This window comes from Rhinoraja longicauda, chromosome 37 (assembly GCF_053455715.1).
Source record: "Rhinoraja longicauda isolate Sanriku21f chromosome 37, sRhiLon1.1, whole genome shotgun sequence".
Classification (NCBI taxonomy): Eukaryota; Metazoa; Chordata; class Chondrichthyes; order Rajiformes; family Arhynchobatidae; genus Rhinoraja; species Rhinoraja longicauda.
In genome coordinates, this window is record NC_135989.1 from 17,227,346 (window position 1) to 17,245,334 (window position 17,989).

A 17,989-nucleotide genomic window follows, 5' to 3' on the forward strand; every position below is an offset into this window, starting at 1 on the left:
CCTGTTTGTATATGTTGTACAGTTATATAACTCTGATTCTTTAACTTGGCAACAGCTATTTTGACCTCTCAATACCTGCTGGGCAACCCCAGCTCCCTTGGCCTCCAGTTTGATTTCATGCAATGTCTAAGTGTTCATTCACGTGCACAAAGATGTTCATTGAGCCATTCATTGAGAAAAAGAACTACTTCCATTGCCATCTGCATTCTTGTGCTTATTTGCAGTTGCTCAAGCGTATTGTGTCTCATGGTATTGAGCCTTACTGTTTTCATTTACAAAATGACCCTCAATCTCACTGAAACTTTAGGACTTCAATTGAGTTAGGGATTAAAAATGTATATGGCGCAGGATCTTCAGGCTTGGGTCAAGTAACCAGGGTACACCATGGTGAAGACTATTACTCCTAGAGACAATGCTCTGGAGAAGCAGGAGGCAAAAGGGCATACTGCACTCCATGACTTCCATCCCTTTAACTATAACTCAGTTGCTGACAGCCTGAGTGCATAGTATTGTTAAAAGAGGCAAGCTGCACAATAGGAGATCCTTAACATTAACATGAAACTGGTGATCCAGATAAATAATACTGTGCCAGGGTTTCAAATGAGGACCATGAGAGGAGATTTCAAGAGAAGACTGGTGTCAACTCATTTTCTAACCTGTAAGAAATGCACAAGGTCACTTGGAGCACAGAACAGTTCACCGAATCTCGCTGCACCAACTGCAAACGTAACCCATTATTTTCCAGCTTTTTCTCGCTTCTTCCAGTGATGATCGAACTGACTATTTCTTGTGGACCCAAATATTTTAATATCTCAATCCTTCAACAAACTTTTAAAACTTACATTGGTATTGAAGTCACTGCCTTGCATTTTATCCTGCTTATTTTAACTTTGTCAAGGCAGTTCAGGAAAATTCTAAAATAGTATGAGAATTTGTATCCTGTACATTTCTGGCAGCTGTGTTTCTGCTCTGATTTAATGATGGAATTTCAGCTAGATTATCCATTAAACGTTAGAGCCACACAAGCACTTTAATCAGCTGAGCCATTCTGTGTGGTGCTATAGGATTGATTATTTGACAGTTTTAATTTGTTGAATGCCTAATAATATTTTACAGTGCATTTCAGATCAGTTTGTCATATTAATCTTTAGGCCTACTGACCATTTCAAAAGCTTTTCACTGTACCTCGGTAGTCATGACAATAATAAACTAAAGTAATGGTGTTCCTCTAAATATGATGAATCAGTGGCAAATGTGTGCATAGCTTGTGATCTTAGTGGGGAGCATGGTGGGAGGGCTGTATGCTAGATTTGACTTGTTTTTTATTTTAATTTCTCACCTCAAAATACCACCGATACATGTGGACATCAACATTCCAGTCAACTGAACAGTGGAGGACGTCGCTGTTGAGCCAATCTAATCCTTTCTTTCCTTCTCCCACCCTGCATCACCTTCACCAACCAGCACTCCATGCTCAGCAGAAGCTACGATCATTGAACCATGAGCAGTAACAGGTGCTGTGGCAGACTTTCTGCTATATCTGACTCGAGCATCCCATTTAAAAGAGATGTGTTGCCTGACCTGCTGGGTTACTCCAGCATTTTGTGCCTATCTACAAGCATCTGCAGTTCCTTTTTATTTCATAACACCGTTTAGTTCAGTATGGTGGCTGGAAGAAATGTAAAATAACCTAAATTTAAATAGCTGGGAGGGGCTGGGAGAAGTGGTTGGAGAAGCTGTAAGGAAACATTCGAGAGAATTCTGCTATTGTATATGAAAAAGTAAAATAAAACGTATATACAAATGCAGAATTTAGCTAGAAAGAATAAAAGGGGGGAAAAAAAATATCAAAAGTGCCACAAAAAGGAGTTAAAAAAGATATGTGCCAGGGATATTCAAATTAACATAAGATTGTATTCCGTGAAAAGTGGTGGTCGGGTGTGTGCTCTGGGACTTTGCAAAACTGCATTAAACGATATAACAGTAAATGTGCAATAATGTACAGTCAAAAGAATTAATGCCCAGCTTTCAAATAATAAATACCTCTTTAGAGGCAAAACAAAAGAATCAGGAAAAGAGGTTTTATCCATGGCTATGAAGCGAAGTTAAAGATGGTGTTGGGTGAGAAAAGAGTGTTTAATGCTGCCAAGTGAACAGCTGGAGGATTTGGAAAATAATCATAATCAAATAATCATAATTCAGCAAAGGAGGATAAGAGAATGTAAAGCAGAATAAAACAATAGGTTACAAAAAGCGTACTATGAAAGCTTATCGAGGTAATTCCAAAGAAAATGATTAGCAAATGTTGAATGGTTCAATTGTGGAATTCTCTGCCACAGAGGGCAGTGGAGGCCAATTCACTGGATGAATTTAAAAGAGAGTTAGATAGAGCTCCAGGGGCTAGTGGAATCAAGGGTTATGGGGAGAAGGCAGGCACGGGTTACTGATTGTGGATGATCACAATGAATGGCGGTGAGGGCTCGATGGGCCAAATGACCTCCTCTTGCACTTATTTTCTATGTTTTTATGGTTCAATGGTCGTTTATTGTCACATGAACCGAGGTGCAGTGAAATTTGATTTACCATACAGTCATATCAAAAAATCAACAAGATACAAAACTGCATAAAGAGTAAACATAAACATCCACCACAGCAGCGTGTGAGAATCTCTAGAGCACACAGCATAAGCAGAGACTCATAGCCATCAGTTCAATGTCCGGGCCACACACACGCTCCTTCAACGTGATGTGACCAGAGTTGTACCGACCGCTGTCACTCTCTCTGCAGTCCCTGTCCGCCCGAACAGTCAGAAAGCCATCCACACTCGCACCAGACTCCAGGATGTTCTCATGGCGCGATGTCCCCGCAAACCCCGAGATCAATGCACTCACGGCAATCCCTCTGGGTCCCCACCAGCACAGGCAGCACGTCCATCTTGTTTTTCGGCGACCTCACATTCCCCACTGTGATGGAATCCGAATAACTTTTACCTTCTTCCTCCTTTTCTCCCGCGGTCGAGGCGATCAAAACATCTGCAGTTTGGGCGATTGAAGCTCTCACAGTCGGCGATCGAAGCCCCCGCAACAGGGCGATCAAGGCTCCCGCGATCAGGGCAGTCAAAGCTCCTGCGGTTGGAGCTCCCGAAGTCGATCCCAGCAAAGGGACCGTCAGCTCCACAATGTTAAGCCGCAGTGCGGACAGAGATACGATACAGAAAAAGTCACAACCCCGTCGAGGGAAGAGATAAAAAATGTTTCCCCCAGATTATACATTAAGACAGCAGAATTTACAATGTTTAATAAGGAAATCGCAAGGACATTTTCCCCTGCCCATGGCATCTAGAACCGGGGGTCCAGTCATAAAACAAAGGGTTGGCCCTCAGAACTGGGATGAGAAGAAATGTCTTTAAATCTTTGGAATTAACTTCCCCAAAGAGTTGTGGAAGATAAGTTGCAGAATATATTCAAGAAGAACATCAATAGATTTTTAGATATCAAAATCAAGAAAATTGAGATGAGTGCAGGAAAATGGTGATTGATCCACTAAACTTTGTGATCGGCCAAACAATTTCAAAGTGCTAAATATTCCGAGGAATGTAATAGAAATGTGTTATATTCTGACGGTTGCATGTAGCATTTGGCTGCTCCTTGAATGGTGGGCATTCGCGATATTGTTTACGCTGGGACCCAGGAAAACCAATGCACGTGAACCTTGTATTCTCCACAGCTGAACTCTCACAGGTTTTATCAGACCTTCACTCATGTCAATGTACGTTACCATGGATAGAACGTTGACTGTGGAAGGTCATTATTGGCAAAGCTACACTAGCTCGCCATTTTAATCTAGTCTGTTTAAAGCTGGTGGGGGAAGTACAGATAACTCGTGACTTAAGGAAATGTATTCCCACGTTTCGGTAAAATTGTGTGTTAGCTGTTATGTTGTGTGGAATAATAAAACAGTCCTTGAGATGGCGAATGAGAAAAGTTGTAGGAGACTATGTTATGCAGTATTTATTTATTGGCTTAATGTATACAGATGCCTGGAATTTCCTAAAAAAGTGGGATGCATTATAATGATTGGCTACTAAGCTGAACAATACTTGTAAATGTTCCTTCTTCGTAGTCCATTTGTATCCAGTGCAATACTTGCCCACTATGTTAAATGATCAGTGAAATTCCACAAAAAGTGTTGAACTGTTGCTGGCTATCTCCATGCAAGCTGTGGGTGCAAATATTAATTATTTTATCGATGGTCATACATCTGCAATATCTTAACTCAAGTCAGAATTTAATTGATTGAGTTGCTGCTATTTCTACATTGTCGTCTGTAAAGATACTTGGAATTCCAGGCATTTACTGTTAGACCTATATGAAGAATGCTCCTTGTGCACATTCTGCTTTCCATTCAAATTATATACAACACAAAGGCAGATATTTTGTGCTGAATTAAGGATTTTACCAGTATATGTTCTGGAGTTCTTCAGTAGGTTTCAGTGAAGAATATTAGTGCTAAGGAAGAATGCTTGTGTGTTTTGCTTCCAGTGTCAGTATAAAAATGTCCACATCACCTTTTCAAGCAGATTGTGCAAAACAACGGATTACATTTATAACATTTTTCTAACATAATAAACTATTCCAAAACACCTCCCAGGAATGGTTATCATGAAAGATTTGACCTTGAGCTTCAAAAGGCAATATTTTAGCAGGTGATCAAAGGCTTGGTCAAAGAAGAATGCCTCAAGAGATGACTTTACTACTGGAAGGAGTTAGCATGGAGCCAGTTGGTGAAGCAGTGAAAATGGATCATCGCAAAAAAACAGAACTGATATCCCAGAAGATTGTAGAATTAGAATATATCACAGAGATGTAAAGGGACAGTTCGATGAAGGGATTTGATAAAAGGATGGGAATGTAGCTCAGAATATGCATAAATAATGGTGAACAGGACTTGGTTTGAGTTAAGATACGGGTAGCAGAATATTAGAAGGACACAGGTTTACAAAGAGTACAAGATACTGAGTGAAAAGCCTTCTATGTTGTCCCATCCAGTGCTAGATCTGCTACAGCAATGGATGGATGCAGAGTAAAGCTCCTCCTTTATCCCATCAATCATTCCCGGGACAGATACTGACTAAAAGCCAGCGTCTCCATGTCATTGAAAGAGGTGATTGTCTCCGCATCTCACAATATAAAGTTTTCAATTCTATATTGGAAGAAACAATGAAATCCAAGTGACTGCGAAAAGTTCATTAAGAAGCAAGTCTTTATCTGGAAAAAAAGTCCAGTTATAATGCGAGGTTTAGCAAACTTGGCTGTTACAAGACCACCCTCGCTCTTCCTTTTTGCTTCAGACAATCCGCAGTGCTGTACAGAGCCAGGAAGTCCAGTGTAAATATAGTAACTCTATCAGTGTTGCCATGTGAATATCCAGCACAGCTTGTGGATTGTAGAAGGTTGACGTCCTTGGGTAGTTATATCACGTGAGCTGATTTGTGCTGCCCTCTCTGCATTAACCAGTGAAGCAGGGGGCCCTGCATTATGACAACTCCTTGTCTTTGGAGAGTACTTTACATTGACCCTGATATAGTCTCAGAGGGGATGGCGCAAAGCTAATTGCCGAAGTGTTATTAACTGTTTACCAGCTTTTCCTTTCATGCTCTGGTTTGTTTGTATTGAGAAAGTTTAAAGTAGCTGATTTCAGTCAATTCTGCTGCGACTGAGGCTAGATTTCCCTGATTTCCAGGTGCAACTTTGTGGAGTGGGTTAGCTCGCACAAGCTGGAGCTGTGCACAAATCAATGTTTGAACTGTTGTGAAGTAAACTCTTGCAGCTCAGCCTGTGAGCAAGCTGCAGAGCTGTCGACAAGACAAGATTCGGGAACTGACAACAGGGCACATCTCTCACCATTCATTCTTAAAGACAGGACTCGAAGGCAGGATGGCTGAAGGCTGTTCAATTGGTAAGCAAGTATCTAGCTGAGCAGTGTGTGTCAACTGAGATGCGATTGTTTACCTTTTCCACATCAGGAAGCAAGCCTTTAAATATTCAAGCCAGCATTGAATTTTTAGACTAGTTATGCAAAGAATCTTTTCGAAATATTTTAGAATGACTTTAGAATTACATTCTAACTTTGATACCGCACTAGTCAATCTCTCCTCAATACATGTCATTGAATGACTGACTCCTAATTAAAATCACATGTGGATATGACTGAACTGTCAACAGTATCTTGCTGTACATTTTAGTCTGTGCTTAGTGTTGAAATGTACCAAAACTGAGAAGCTAGTTGTCATACAAATTATTTTCTGAATGAGAGTCGATGATAAGTGGTTGTTTGTGAAAGTTTCCTGAACTTGTAGTGCATCGCAAACTGAAACGTAATGTACAAACTCTTTGTTTTTATAAATTATACATTGCCCTTGTGTACTGATTGTATTTAGAATATATTTTACTCTATCGTTTACTTTCAATAATTCCTTTTTTACCTTTAAATCAGTTCCAGTGAGTGTTGTGTTAAGTGCATGATTGTAAATGAACAATTGCATAAAAAATGGTCTGATACAATTTCTGCGTACTGAATGGGTGCTAAGTTGGAACCCGTCAAAAAATGTATGGTTTAAGAAATTATTTTATTCCCTTTTAAGAGACCTGGGTGTCTCACACGGACTGCTACATGCTGAGAGAACAGCAGCGATGTCATTCGCGCGCTGACCTTTGGGAAATGGGTCAGCACGATTGGAGCTGCCATGAAGATGACATCAAACTGTGATGTTGGGCAGTCGGTGTATGATGGGAAGGGGGAATCGCAAAGGACTTGGGTGGGAGGGGACGATGGCATGTGGTCTACTGGGATCCCTCACCTCTCCTTCCGACGACAGAGCAGGACACTCACGCTGGAGATGTCTTCACACCCATTCAATTTGGCTTGGAGAAGCTTTGATCCGTACCAAGAGCTCTCGGCAACAGGGCACCGTGAATAAAAGTGACAAAGGGTGATTTTCAGCACAGAAATTATATCCTGGGGGGGGGGAGGGATAATTTAAGTCACTCTGCCATCAACAATTTTAGCATAATGTACCTCTTGTGGAAATGCAAATCAATTCTAAAAGTCTTAAGTGAGCTTTTGATCCACTTGAGTAATGAATGACTGCCCTACTTGTTAATGATAACACTTGCATGTAATATGACTGGCAAATGATGTCACCATCATGGTGAATTGTGACAAGAAATGTCTTATCCAATTTCCCATTGGGCAAGAATTCAAGCATGCCAAAAATCATATCTTATGTATTATTTATGCCTAAAAATAGGGCATCTTTTCCCAATCCAATTTCTAGGCTGAAAGAGTGTGTTGTCATGCCACATAATGTCCTCATTAAGCAGATTGGTTGTGCCGCTTGTATTAATAAATATTCACTGGAAATGCCTTGTCCAATACCAAACCACTGCAAATTTCAGCAGATGTGATCTGACTGACTTTAATGGATAATTTGAAAAGTTAACCTGTTCATTCGTACATTTCTGATCCCAAGGCTTGAAAGTTTTCCTGTGTTAGTTAAAACATTTGTTGTGTTCCATAGAGAAGATCCTATCAGCAGTGGCCATGGTACAGTGCAGTCTGGTACATCTACTTTAGACCAGAGCAGTCACAAGAGGAATTGCAAGTCAGCTCTCTATTTCCTGTTAAGTTAATTTTTAAAAAGAACATTTCTATGAAAGGCTTACAGGATAATCTGCTGCTGGTGGAATATTCCACAGGGCAATGCCACAGTGCTTCCTCATAATTGATGCCCACTATGTCCGTCTTCAGTATCACTCAATGATTCTCTGCATAAGATGGTTATAGTCTTGCTAAGGTACTTAATTGATAGGAATTATTGAAAGTAAAAGACAATTGCATTCTTTACATCCAAGCTTGATTATCTTGCATTGAAAAACCTCAGAATTCGTTGGCCATTTGGTCTCATAAAAAGACATGTGTCCAGATTTACAATGTAGAAATACGAACAAGATTGAGAAGCAGAGGATTACTGGAATTGTAAAAGTCATTGTGTCTGCTTTTGATGATTCACTATTTGAGTCTCTTATTGTTAACAGCCTCCAAAACCATGATGGGGATTGATGCATCTTGGATCTTAGCCCTGAAACTCAAAGATTACAATGTAGAAATAGGAAAAGTCAGGGGACATTTGTCCCATAAAATCTTCTCCGCCTTTTAGTTAAATCATGGATGGTTGTTCTTGATGATTTTGTTTTGGTTTAGAGATACAGCAGGGAAACAGGCCCTTCGGCCCACTGTGTCCACGCCGACCAGCGATCCCCTCAATTTTTACAGTTACCAAGCCAATTTACCTACACACCTGTGCGTCTTTGGAGTGTGTGAGGAAACCGAAGATCTCGGAGAAAACCCTCGCAGCAAGCGCTGAAAGACAGCAACTGCACCGCTGTGCTACCGAGCCGCCCTAAAGATAAGATCCAAGCATTTGGTTGTTGTGTTGGAAAATTATAATTGCCTTCATGTGCAGTGTTCCTGAATTTTCATTACATCTACTGTAAAACAAAATTGCTCCCTCGTTTCTGCCCAAATGATCTAGCTCTTATTGTCAATTCAGTAACCAGAAACATGAAAGCTTTGCATGCACCCAAATGTGTCTCCACCCACAGATTCATGCATGTTCTATCATTGTCCTGACATTCTCAACTCAAACTTTATGAAGGGTGGTCACGGTGGCACAGCGATGGAGTTGCTGCCTTACAGCGAATGCAGTGCCTGTGACCCAGGTTCCATCCCGACTACAGGTGTGGTCTGTATGGAGTTTGTAGGTCCTCCCCTTGACCTGCGTGGGTTTTCTCCAAAGATACTAGAGGAGCAAGATAGACCACTTGACCCTACGAACTGTAGTATGTCATGGCGCCATTTTAGTAGGCAGAAACTTGCAGAAACATTTTTTTTTAAATAACAAAAATCTGTGAATTGATAGTTGAGATATATTTTTTTGGTATCATCACACATACTGTTCCCCCAAAACACTGATTACACTGCGAGAGGCATAACGAACGGTGGGTTTTGCCTACTAAAATGGCGGACGTTACGCTCCTTTGCGTACTACACTTCAGTATAGGCGATTTCAACGGAGTGGTCCATCTTGCTCCTCTAGTATCCTTGGTTTTCTCTGAGATCTTCGGTTTCCTCCCACACTCCAAAGACGTACAGGTTTGTAGGTTAATTGGCTTGGTAAATTGCCCCTGGTGTGTGTAGGATAGTGTTAATGTGCGGGGATCGCTGGTCGGCGCAGACCCGGTGGGCCGAGGGGCCTGTTTCCACGCTGTATCTCTAAACTAAACTAAACTTTAAAAAAAAACACAGAATCTATCAGTGTCACTTTAGCGATGAAATCTGCCACTTGATCTGATGCTTAGTCATGTCTTTGTTGCCTCCACATTCACAGAATCCAACACTGTTCTATCCGTCTTTGTGCAGTCAATGTGCTGAGATATTGCCATTTCCAATCTTCCCCGCCTAGACTGAGATAGATAGATTCTTGTTATTCACAAAATGCTGGAGTAACTCAACAGGTCAGGCAGCATCTCGGGAGAGAAGGAATGGGTGACGTTTCAGGTCGAGACCTTTCTTCAGACTGATGTCAGGGGGGCGGGACAAAGGAAGGATATAGGTGGAGGCAGGAAGATAGAGGGAGATCTGGGAAGGAGGAGGGGAAGGGAGGGACAGAGGAACTATCTAAAGTTGGAGAAGTCGATGTTCATACCACTGGGCTGCAAGCTGCCCAGGCAAAATATGAGGTGCTGTTCCTCCAATTTCCGGTGGGCCTCACTATGGCACTGGAGGAGGCCCATGACAGAAAGGTCAGACTGGGAATGGGAGGGGGAGTTAAAGTGCTCGGCCACTGGGAGATCAGTTTGGTTAATGCGGACCGAGCGCAGGTGTTCAGCGAAGCGATCGCCAAGCCTGCGCTTGGTTTCGCCGATGTAAATAGGTTGACATCTAGAGCAGCAGATGCAATAGATGAGGTTGGAGGAGGTGCAGGTGCAGGTCTCACCTGAAAAGACTGTTTGGGTCCTTGGATGGAGTTGAGGGGGGAGGTAAAGGGACAGGTGTTGCATCTCGTGCGGTTGCAGGGGAAAGTGCCCGGGGTTGGGGTGGTTTGGGTAGGAAGGGACGAGTGGACCAGGGAGTTACGGAAGGAACGGTCTCTGCGGAACGCAGAGAGGGGAGTGGATGGGAAGATATGGCCAGTGGTGGGGTCCCGTTGTAGGTGACGGAAATGTTGGTGGATGATTTGTTGGCTGAGTTACTCCAGCATTTTGTGAATAAATACCTTCGATTTGTACCAGCATCTGCAGTTATTTTCTTACAGATAGATTCTTGATTAGTACGGGTGTTGGGGGTTATGCGGAAATGGCAGGAGAATGGGGTTAGGAGGAAGAGATAGATCAGCCATGATTGAATGGCAGAGTAGACAATGGGCCAAATGGCCTCATTCTGCTCCTATCACATGACCTAGACCACAAAACTGAATTAAGAAAAATAACTTTTCCTGCATTCCTTAATGGGTCATTGCCGCCCCCACAGAATAGGGTCCAATAAACTAAGCTACTTACAACCTCGTCTCCAAAGGTTCACCACAGCCTCACCCCTCAAAGTACCGTTCTGTATACTTTAGAAATGCCTCTAAAATTTAATTTTGGTCCTTAGCCTTTGAAAATCTCTTTGAATCTATCCTATCATTACCTTTCTTTTTTCTGTTACTCCGTAAATTGATTTTATGAGGCTTCTGTGTAGGACCTTTACCTGATGGTATGACAGTTAGAAGAATGATTATATAATCCAATCTGCAGTGTGGGGGATTTTCTTGGAGGAGCATCACATTTGGATTTATTCCCTTGAACTGTAATACTAAACAAGTGCTAACAGATGGCTTATCGTACGGAGGTTGGGTGTGAGTGAATCCCACACCTTCTCTGCAGCACCAAGCCGAAAACGAAATCATAAAGATGTAGGTGTGCGTGCGTGTGTGTGTGTGCGCGCGCGTGTGAGTGCGGGCGTGTGTGCCTATGTGTGTGTGTGTGAGAGAGTTGTTTTGGGGTGGAGCAGTGGTGTAGCATTTTGAGGGATGGACCCATTGAATGCTTGGTTTGCTAGCGTGCTTTTTGCATGCGTTATTTCAGCACAATCCTGATGGTTCCCTTGTGTCTTCCCTCTGCAAGGCTAATGTCACCAGATCTCTGCTGTTTGGACCTTATCCCTCACCGTTCGGTTTAGCTTTCATTTCATTGGTATCGAGAAGCACAGTGACTTTGTTTTGAACTGCATTGATGTCTGATTCAACAGGGACTTGGTTTCAAAGCACCCATTCTCTTTTTTCAGGTGGTTTCACACCTCCCTGTCTCTGCAATCTATAGTACCAGAAGTCTTCAAGATAATCTGGGCTTCTTTGATTTTAACTGTTTTGCCATTTGTAGCTGTGCTTTCAGCTGTGAAGCTGAAGCTCTGGAATATCATAAGGTCATAAGTGATAGGAGTAGAATTAGGCCATTCGACCCATCAAGTCTACTCCGCCATTCAATCATGGCTGATCTTTCTCTCCCTTCTAACCCCATTCTCCTGCCTTCTCCCATAACCTCTGACACTTCAAGAATATCTTGTAACGCTTAACCTCTCTGCTTCATTTTCCTTCAATGTAATCCTTAAAGCCTATCTCCTTGACAGAGTTATTGCTTGTGGTTGTTGTTGTTATAAATTGTGGTGATTGGAGTTGATAGCACTCGTACGATGAGTATTGGAGCATTTTACTTCATAAAAATACGTTATTATTGTTCTCGTGCTCTTCCAGGTTGGTCAGGCTCAAAGTTCTGTGTGCCTTTCCTTGAGAAAGCTGCAGTGATCCACTGTTGATAAGCTTTTTTTACAATTCTGTTTTATGGGATTTAGGCATCACCGACAGGCATTTCATGTTTTAATTGTCCTAATTTTATTTTTTGAGAAGATGGTAATTTGGCAGTTTTTTGAGTTGTTGCAAACTTTCTGATGTACAGTTGGGTTGGTAGTTGCAAGATTTAGTGGATGATTAAAGAACTGTGATAAACTCACAACAAGATGGTGTGTAATTTGGAGGTGAACCAACAGGACCCGATGCCTGCCATCTTTATCCATGGTGATAACGGTTTTAGGTTTGTGATTTGCTGACACTGTAGCCAAGGCAAGTAGCAGCAACGCATTGATGAGGGAGGGAATGAATATTTAGGGCAGTGGACTGGTGCTATTCAAGTGAGATGGATAGTGCTGATCTTAAATATTATTGGAGTTTCAGTCATCCAGGCAAAGTATTGCAGCAGGTAAAATAATCCAGAAATCAATCCTTGAATGTACACAGAATGTTTGCTGACTGGCGCCACAGTTTGACGGAATTACCAGTCCAGCTGTCAATGTGGACATGACGCTGTTTTCTGAATTTAGGGCTCATTCAGAGATTATCATTGACGAGAGGCTTACGTAGAAAAAGCCTCATTTCAAAAGTACAGGATACAGAGGTTACTCTCCAAATTTATAATGGAATGAATTAACCTATGCTGTTTACCATGGCACAGCTGGGCTAATGTTTAACGATTGCCACTGATTGTTAATTTTCATCTAAAGACGGAGGGGTGAGCCCTCTGAGCCGTTGTTAACAGGCGATGCTGATCCAGCTGGACAAAGGCAGGCCCCACTCAAAAGCGATAATAACTTCTGACTGTTTTTCACAAATGTGTCAACCATCGTGTACAGGGAATAAAAGTGATTTAATTTTGAGCACAAGATAGACACAAAACGCTGGAGTAACTCAGCGGGTCAGGCTGCATCTCTGGAGAGAAGGAATAGGTGACGTTTCGGGTCGAGACCCTTCTTCAGACTGAGAGTCATGGGAAAGGGAAACAAGCATCTGCATTTCCTTCCTACATATTAATTTTGAGCCTTACAACTGCTGCATTTGCAGTAGTGTGTGAAATGTCACAGAATTGTGCATGTGGAACTCCTGTTTGAAATGATCCACTAATTGTGTTGTTTGCACTGAGAATGCCATCTAAGAGTCTAGATGTAGAAAGAAGCGATATTTTTCATCTCTCCCTCGAAGGAGTCATTCTCCAGGAATTCACCTTAATTTATTGTCACGTATACTGAGGTGTGGTGAAAAGCTTTTTTGTTGTGTGCTTATTATTGTTTATGGTAGAGGAAACTGCAAACCTATGCAGGATTATTTGTTAGTTTAGCCTAGTTTATTGTCATGTGTACAGAGGTACAGTGAAAAGCTTTTTTGCTGCATGCTTTCAGTGGAAAGACTACATGATTACAACAAGGCAGCCACATGGTAGAGATACAGAATAATGGGGATAAATTCCCACTTCCCCAGATCTTTGACTCGGCTTGTACTCGCTGGAATTTAGAAGATTGAGGGGGGATAGCAAGAGGATTTGAGTATAGGAGCAGGGAGGTTCTGCTGCAGTTGTACAGGGCCTTGGTGAGACCGCACCTGGAGTATTGTGTACAGTTTTGGTCTCCTAATCTGAGGAAAGACATTCTAGCCTTAGAGGGAGTACAGAGAAGGTTCACCAGATTGATCCCTGGGATGGCGGGACTTTCATATGAGGAAAGACTGGATAGACTAGGCTTATACTCGCTGGAATTTAGAAGACTGAGGGGGGATCTTATAGAAACATATAAAATTCTTAAGGGGTTGGAGAGGCTAGATGCGGGAAGATTGTTCCTGATGTTGGGGGAGTCCAGAACCAGGGGTCACAGCTTAAGGATAAGGGGGAAGTCTTTTAGGACCGAGATGAGAAAACATTTCTTCACACAGAGAGTGGTAAATCTGTGGAATTCTCTGCCACAGAAGGTAGTTGAGGCCAGTTCATTGGCTATATTTAAGAGGGAGTTAGATGTGGCCCTTGTGGCTAAAGGGATCAGGGGGTATGGAGAGAAGGCAGGTACGGGATACTGAGTTGGATGATCAGCCATGATCATATTGAAAGGCGGTGCAGGCTCGAAGGGCCGAATGGCCTACTCCTGCACCTATTTTCTATGTTTCCATGTTTCTCTCTACCCTGTCTAGTTCCCTTTTGAAAACCCTAATTAACACCCATTCCATTTCTACAACTCTTATAGATAGTGATATCCAGATCATAACCACAATCTATTTGTTGTGTTGTTTCATTTAGCGTGTCTGTAAAGCTCCAGCAAGTCAAAATTTAATTGTTCCGGTCCTGGTACATATTTCAATTAAACAATCTTCACTCTTGATCTCAGTGATTTTTAATATATTTTCTAAATGCTTTCCTTTGCACCACTGGTTCGGATATTTTTCTAATTCACTCTGGGAATGTACTGTTGGCCTGAACTACTGCCTGTGAGAAAGCCTTCTGTGATCCAAGAACTTCATGCAAGAATGTATCTGAGGAAGGGGTCATCGACCTCAAACATTAACTCTTTCTCACTTTGCAGTCTGTTCTGCTGAATATCCCAAGCAATTTTTTGTTTGCATTTCTGATTTGCTTTATTTTCGATCTTCATAACATGTTTGCATTCTCTTTTCTGCTTCCTTCTTAACAATTAATAATCCATCATCATTGTTTTAATGTTCTTGTTCATGGAAATCTAACTTACTTCAAATAAGTGTTGTGTATGAATTTATTATTCTAGACTTCACATTCTGTCCCTGTTCTCCAAAACCTAATTAACTTTTAATCTAGGTACATCCTCAGTTTTGGAGAATTGTGTATAATGTGTGGAGATTTGTGTGTATAACTTGCATTTTGTGTCTACGGTTTAAACCAGCGTCTGCAGTTCCTTCCTACACATTGAATGGTCAGTGAATAAGATTACAATGTTCAAGCTTTGCAAGATAATTATTTATCTCTTTTAATGTCATAAACACCCATTGTTTTATTAAAGTCATAACCACCCATCATTACTGGTTCCTCTTAGACCATTGTTGCTCAACTATAAACTTCATCGCCTGAGTACTTCTCTCTTGATTTTCCACAGTGTAAAATATTTATGTCCTTTAATAATCTTTTTATTATGGCCTTTCTAGTGCAATCAATTCTCAACATTATAGTGTTGGGATCCAAGAATGTTATATTGATAACTACATTTACTGGGAGAGTTTCATGAGCTTGTGAATCTTTCAGTTTGGTATTGCAAATGTTTTTTTGGTTAGCTGCATGCCTTGCCAAACAGCTGCAGGAACTCATTTCAGGAATTATCAAGAAGGTCTCCATTGCTATGCATGTCACTCTGTTGCAGTTGGTGCTTTGAATGTTGCTCCATTGCAACTGGTGCCTATTTTGCTTCAGTCCAATTGCACATGCACAGAGTAACATTAAGGGCCAGGGAAGAGAATCTCGTAGTTACATCATATCTCCCCTGGTTTCAGACTGTAGAAAATGAGTAATGGATGCTGAAGTTTTACATGGATAAGAAAGGTTTGGCACAAGATGGGCAAGTGGGACTAGCTCGGTAAGGCAACATGGTCACCACGGAAAAGTTGGGCCGAAGGGCCCATTTCCATGCTGTATACCTCCTATGTACCAGTAATTCAATGGCATGAGGTGTAACAGTCCGACTGTATCACATTTGCACTATAGGAAGGGGCTTTAGTGTTAGATGAGGCCTAAACATCCTCATCTATTCGGGAATTTGCCTGTGTTTGGATTACATTGAAAATCAGTCAATGAACCATGGTCCCTTCAGCTACTATACAGTGCTGCAGTATTGTGCCTTGTTTTACAAAACATTGAAGGTGATGACAAATAGCACTTAATATTCTTATAGATGTCTCTATTACTACCAAACATATCCTAAAATGTGTAACTATTGTTGAGACTCCAACAGAGATGAGAACTAGACAAAGGATAAACACAAAGTGCTGGAGTAACTCAGCTGGTCAGGCAGCATCTCGGGAGAAAAATGGAATGGTAACATTTTAGTTTGGACCCTTCTTCAGACTGATTGTAGTGGGGGGGGGGGGGGGGTTGAACTGGAAGCGTGAAAAAAACAGGACAAATGGGAGGCGGCAACAGGTGATTTCAGGCAAGGAGGTTCTCTGATAGGATGATTGGTGGCTAGAGACGGTGTGAGCCCAAGAGGGAGACGTTTGTATAAGTTACCTAGAATTGGAGAATTCAACTTTCATACCAGTTTAGTCAGATATTACTGAATCATGTGGTGGGTTCTAAGGTTCTGGCACCATAGAAATAACAGCATGTGATACCTGATAGAAATTGCAGCAATCATCTGAGATGTTTGATGGTCTGGAACTTTCTGAGATGTACAATGGGCTGTGAGATGTCAGAAATCAGAAACTAGTGATAGATACGGTTATTCCCCAAAGCAAAATGGTCCGGACAAAGCCGTTTTCAATTTGTCAAATACACCGATCAGCCAAAACATTATGACCTGATGAGCCAAAAAATTATGATCAACTGCCTAATATGCTGTTGGTCCTCCGTGTGCAGCCCCATACGCAGCAGGGTGCGATGCACTGTGTACTGTGACACCATTAACATTTTCTGTGATTTGTGCCACAGTAGACCGACCTTCTGTCGTTTCAGACCAGACGGGATAGCCTTAGTTTGCCTCGCGCATCGATGAGCCTTGGGGGCCCAACACCCTGTCGCCGGTTTGTGGTTTGTCCCTCCTCGGACCACTGTCGGTAGGTACTCACCACTGCTGACCGGGAGCACCACACAAGCCTTGCCGTTTCAGAGATGCTCTGACCCAGTCGTCTGGCCAGAACAAAGTCACTCAGGCCTTTACTCCTGCCCATTTCTCCTGCATCTAACACATCAACTTCAAGAACTGACTGTTCACTTGCTGCCTAATATATCCCACCCCTTGACAGGTGCCATTGTAACAAGATAATCAATGTTATTCACTTCGCCTGTCAGTGGTCATAATGTTTTGGCTGATCGGTGTACATGCCAGTGTTATAACTGTAACCATAACTGTACAAGGGGCTTATCTGGTTATGGCATCCAGGTCTTCAGATCTGCATCCAGGATATTATCCTATCCATAGTCATGCTGCATGCAGTGTCCTCAACAATCTCTTGGTACCACTTGGAATAAATCAAATTGGCTGATGACTGGATTCTGTGATGATTGGGTCTCAAGTCACCCAAGACTGATCATCCCTTTGGTCTGTCTGGCTGAATGCAGGGTTGCACAGTCCTGAGGCACTATTTGGCACCAGCCACCTTGATTCAACCCTGGCCTTTGGTGCTGTCGGTATAGAATTTGTACATTCTCCCGGGTTTTCTCTGAGTATTCTGATTTCTTCCCACCTCCCAAAAACAGTCGTTTTGACAGAATATTGGATAGAATGGGAAAATAGGTGGGAGAATGAGATTCCTCGGTGAGCCACAGTATAAAATTGATGGGCTAAATGGTCACCATGTTGTGAGGAAATATGAAATATATAATGGGTGTTAATGCTTCAGCCTTAACATTGACACTCGCATGACCGGCCCTTTCAGATGTTATCATGCAACTGAATGGTCCTCTTATCAGCTAGAGTGCAGCCCTGACCTCCCATCTACCTCATTGGAGACCTTTGAACTATCTTCAATCGGACGTTCTCGCACTTCAATGTTATACCTTTGCACTAAATGTTGTAACCTTCATCCATTTTCTGTGCATTGTGGACGGCTTGATTGTATTCATGTATGGTCTGTTCTTGACTGGACAGCACACAAACAAAAGCTTTTCACTGTACCTCGGTACACGTGACAATAATTAACTAAACTAAACTGGTAGGTTAATTGGCTGGGTAAATGTAAAAATTGTCCCTAGTGGGTGTAGGATAGTGTTAATGTACGGGGATCACTGGGCGGCACGGACTTGGAGGGCCGAAAAGGCCTGTTTCCGGCTGTAGATATATGATATGATGATATGATTATTGAGCATGGTCCATCATCTTTCACGACCAGAATTAATAA

The 17,989-nt window shown here is 42.0% G+C and overlaps 1 protein-coding gene across 4 annotated transcripts in view; it reads left to right on the forward strand.

The window, feature by feature from the left end:
• Positions 1-17,989, forward strand: part of LOC144610719 (cAMP-dependent protein kinase catalytic subunit alpha-like) — a 119,605-nt gene that overhangs the window by 46,214 nt on the left and 55,402 nt on the right. Inside the window, exon 1 of one of the 4 annotated variants that reach the window (XM_078429632.1) lies at positions 5,516-5,958. The exons of the other annotated variants lie outside the window; for them this stretch is intronic. Coding sequence (XP_078285758.1) covers positions 5,937-5,958 — 22 coding nt within the window. The 5' untranslated portion in view covers positions 5,516-5,936. Of the gene's footprint in view, positions 1-5,515; positions 5,959-17,989 lie in introns of those variants that run through there. 4 annotated transcript variants of the gene reach the window in all.